At 29.7% G+C, this 3,059-nt stretch overlaps 1 protein-coding gene across 7 annotated transcripts in view; it reads right to left on the bottom strand.

Moving 5' to 3' along the window:
• The window catches only part of LOC102673913 (fasciclin-2), a 166,164-nt gene that overhangs the window by 27,879 nt on the left and 135,226 nt on the right, over positions 1–3,059 (bottom strand). For 5 of the 7 annotated variants that reach the window (XM_006620793.2, XM_006620792.2, XM_006620796.2 and 2 more), the window contains exon 3: positions 2,098–2,121. The exons of the other annotated variants lie outside the window; for them this stretch is intronic. In XM_006620793.2, coding sequence (XP_006620856.1) covers positions 2,098–2,121 — 24 coding nt within the window. The remainder of the gene's footprint in view (positions 1–2,097; positions 2,122–3,059) is intronic. 7 annotated transcript variants of the gene reach the window in all.

Genomic DNA, 3,059 nt, shown 5'->3' with positions numbered 1-3,059 from the left:
ACGGAGTTGAACGAAGCGATATTTTCTTTCTTTTTTTTTTTTTTGACGTGTAGGAATTCGAGGATATTTCAATTTATCGCCGCTAGATGTCTTCTTCCGTTGTCTTTCTCGCAAGTAGCGCTTTCGTTTCAGTTCCTTTTAAGCGATTAACTCTTTCGAGATTTTTGATTTTTCGTTTAACGATGGATACGATTTAATATTAGTGGTTTGTATGTATACTTTGTTGGAGTTTGGAAAGGGTTGTATTCTTGTTATATACGTGAAATATATATTGTATATAGTTCGTAAAAATTTATTAGGGAAAAGAAATAAAAAGTTTCAATCGCAAAGTAAGTCTTTTTAAGCTTGTAAGTCTATTTGAATATCACGGAAAACAACATTTATCCATAACAGACGCCAGGTCGATAGCAATTCATATCTTAGGATTGTTATACTTTCAAACCAGAGCAGCGTGTTTACACTGTAAACTTTATCGTATCGCGATCACGATCAGTTTTGTCTGATTTTATAGTTCTGATTTGAATATTTCGAAAATGTTCTCGAATTCAGTTTTATTCCAATTTTATTCCACAATCGATACTTTTACTGTTTCAGAAAGAAAAAATAGGGATCGAAAAACTATTATTATAAACTATTATTACTTTTTTATTATTTATTTAAATTTAATAGAAAATAAACTATTTTTTAAAAAATTAAAAATATATAACAATCGTTAAAAAAATATATCCTTTGCCATTAATTTAAAAAAAAAAAAAATTTAGAAATACAAGTTTGTAAATACATCATAAGATTCCCTTTCAAAGTCAGGGTAACAATCGACCCGTCGTCTATACGGCACACAGGGCATTACACAGTTCAAGTATTAATTGCTCAGGTAGCCACGATTATATGTCATAAGAATAACACACTATAACGCAAGCCAAGCATCGTTTAACCTCTCTACTTTGCTCGTGAATTTTCTTGCATCAGGCCGCGTTACATGCGGCTTTTGGATTGTTAGTTTGGCTCGGTTTAGCCGTTCAAATACAACGCGAAGCCAGTTTGGCCACGGAAGGCGGAAAACTTTCTCGAACAGCTTAATGAGCAACGCTTAGCTCGCGGAACAATTGGGCGGACCTGCAGCAATTAAGTGCTCCGTACAGGGGCTGTAGTAGACGTAAATCAGCCACGAGAGTGAAAGAGTAGGGGTGGTTGATGGTTTGCAAGGGGTGTGCATAGTGCGTAGTGGTATCTGTTTGTGCGTGTATGTGTGTATGTATACGTATTACGAAAGTATATATATATATATATATAAGGCATAGCTAAGAAGGACAACGTCTTCTAAGTTTTCGTAAACGGGGGGTGAACTCTAAAGTAATTCTATGTATATACGTAAAGATGTACAGAGTTTCTCGGATGAAGTGGATGGGAAATTTAAAAAGTGATTCTAGAAACTGAAACAAATACAGAAGTTGATAAAATGGAATTGCAAAAACGAAGCTTATAGTTTATATGCGATTCAATTCGAAATTGATGTTACGTGGATTGTTATAAAAAATATTTTTCTCTGTATGTTCCATATTTTTCGTACGAAGACCGTTCCTCAAGCGAATATCTTTATACGAATTTTTTACGAGTATATTTACATAAATGAAACCGAAATAAAGATTTTTCTCATCCTTTAAGATCATAACATGGATTTTGCTTTGAATATTTTTACGTCTTATTGCATATCACGTAAGTATTTGTGTTTATAAATTTTTCATAAATTTATTAATTTTTTGCAGTTTACTTTATATTCCATTGTGAAAAAAGAAAAAGAATTTCGTATTAAACGAAAGGAATATTATACTTATCACGAGTATTTTATCGTTTTACTTTATCTAGTAAAAAATTAAATTTCTTACAACTTCAAGGATAAGCTTCGACAAATATTCTTACATATTAACTTTTGTATTTATTTTAGATTTTAAAATTATCCATTAAATTTATTCGAACAAAATCTATAGTATGTATATGTATATATTTAGGGAACAATCATCGCAAAACAAAGGGAGATTGGCAATGACACTACTGGGGTTGCGTGTAAAAGTCTTGAATTGAGTTTTGTATACTCGCCTTTCGATCGGCAAAACGACGAGTCTGTGTGCAAAACAAGTGACAGAAATTTGTTATAATTAGTGCTAAGTGTTTGTCGTGTTTTCTATTCGTGTGTTATTTCAGAGAGAGAGAAAAAAATTGTAAAAAAAAAATTATATTACGTAAATTAGTCATGTATAATGGGTATGATGTAAATTTTTAACGGAAAAAGAGATAATTAATTAAGCATCAATTTTTATTAAAAATTCCTCGTGTAGCTTTTTTTCTTTTGCAATTATTTTTTATTTATTTTGATTTATTTTTCTTTCTGTAGAAATAAATTAAATTTCATGGAAAGATTATTTTATTAAATTGTTATCTTATATTTTTATAATAAATGACAAATATTATTCAACATAGTTAGGGAATAATTCTAATAATCAAAAAAATGATAAAATGATAAAAATTAATCAAAATGAGACATGAATTAAATCATAAATGCAATTGATTTTTAGATTTTTGTACAAGATATGATGCAATAAAAGGGAGAGAAATAAATTTGATTTATTCGATTGTGACTTTAAGGAAAGAATCATTTTATATTCTGTGAATTACATCATACCCATTATACTTTTTTTTTTTTTTAATATTGCTAAAGGTGGCTTTGTTATTGTCAAAAAAGCTCAAAAGCGTGAATTTCCTTGCTCGTATATCCTCGTCTGACTTGAAAAACGTTTGTTTGCACCATCGTGACATTTTTTTTTCTTTTTCTTTTTACATTTCTCTCGCCCAGCGGGAGAACTTGCTTGAATTATGACGTTAAATCTGCGCATCATATTTTTGCGAATCCACGAAATTTAATAATCTTATGAGAAAAGAATATTCGAATATAATTTTTATTTTTACATTTATTGAAATTCGCAGAAGACTTTAATATGTTTTACATATGAGAAATTACGTGTTAAATTGGAATAAATATTGCTTTAATCTTCTTTTTTTAA

Source organism: Apis dorsata, unplaced genomic scaffold, assembly GCF_000469605.1.
Source record: "Apis dorsata unplaced genomic scaffold, Apis dorsata 1.3 scaffold_530, whole genome shotgun sequence".
NCBI lineage: Eukaryota > Metazoa > Arthropoda > Insecta > Hymenoptera > Apidae > Apis > Apis dorsata.
The sequence above is the reverse complement of the archived record's forward strand: the minus strand, read 5'-3'. Positions and strand labels throughout refer to the sequence as shown.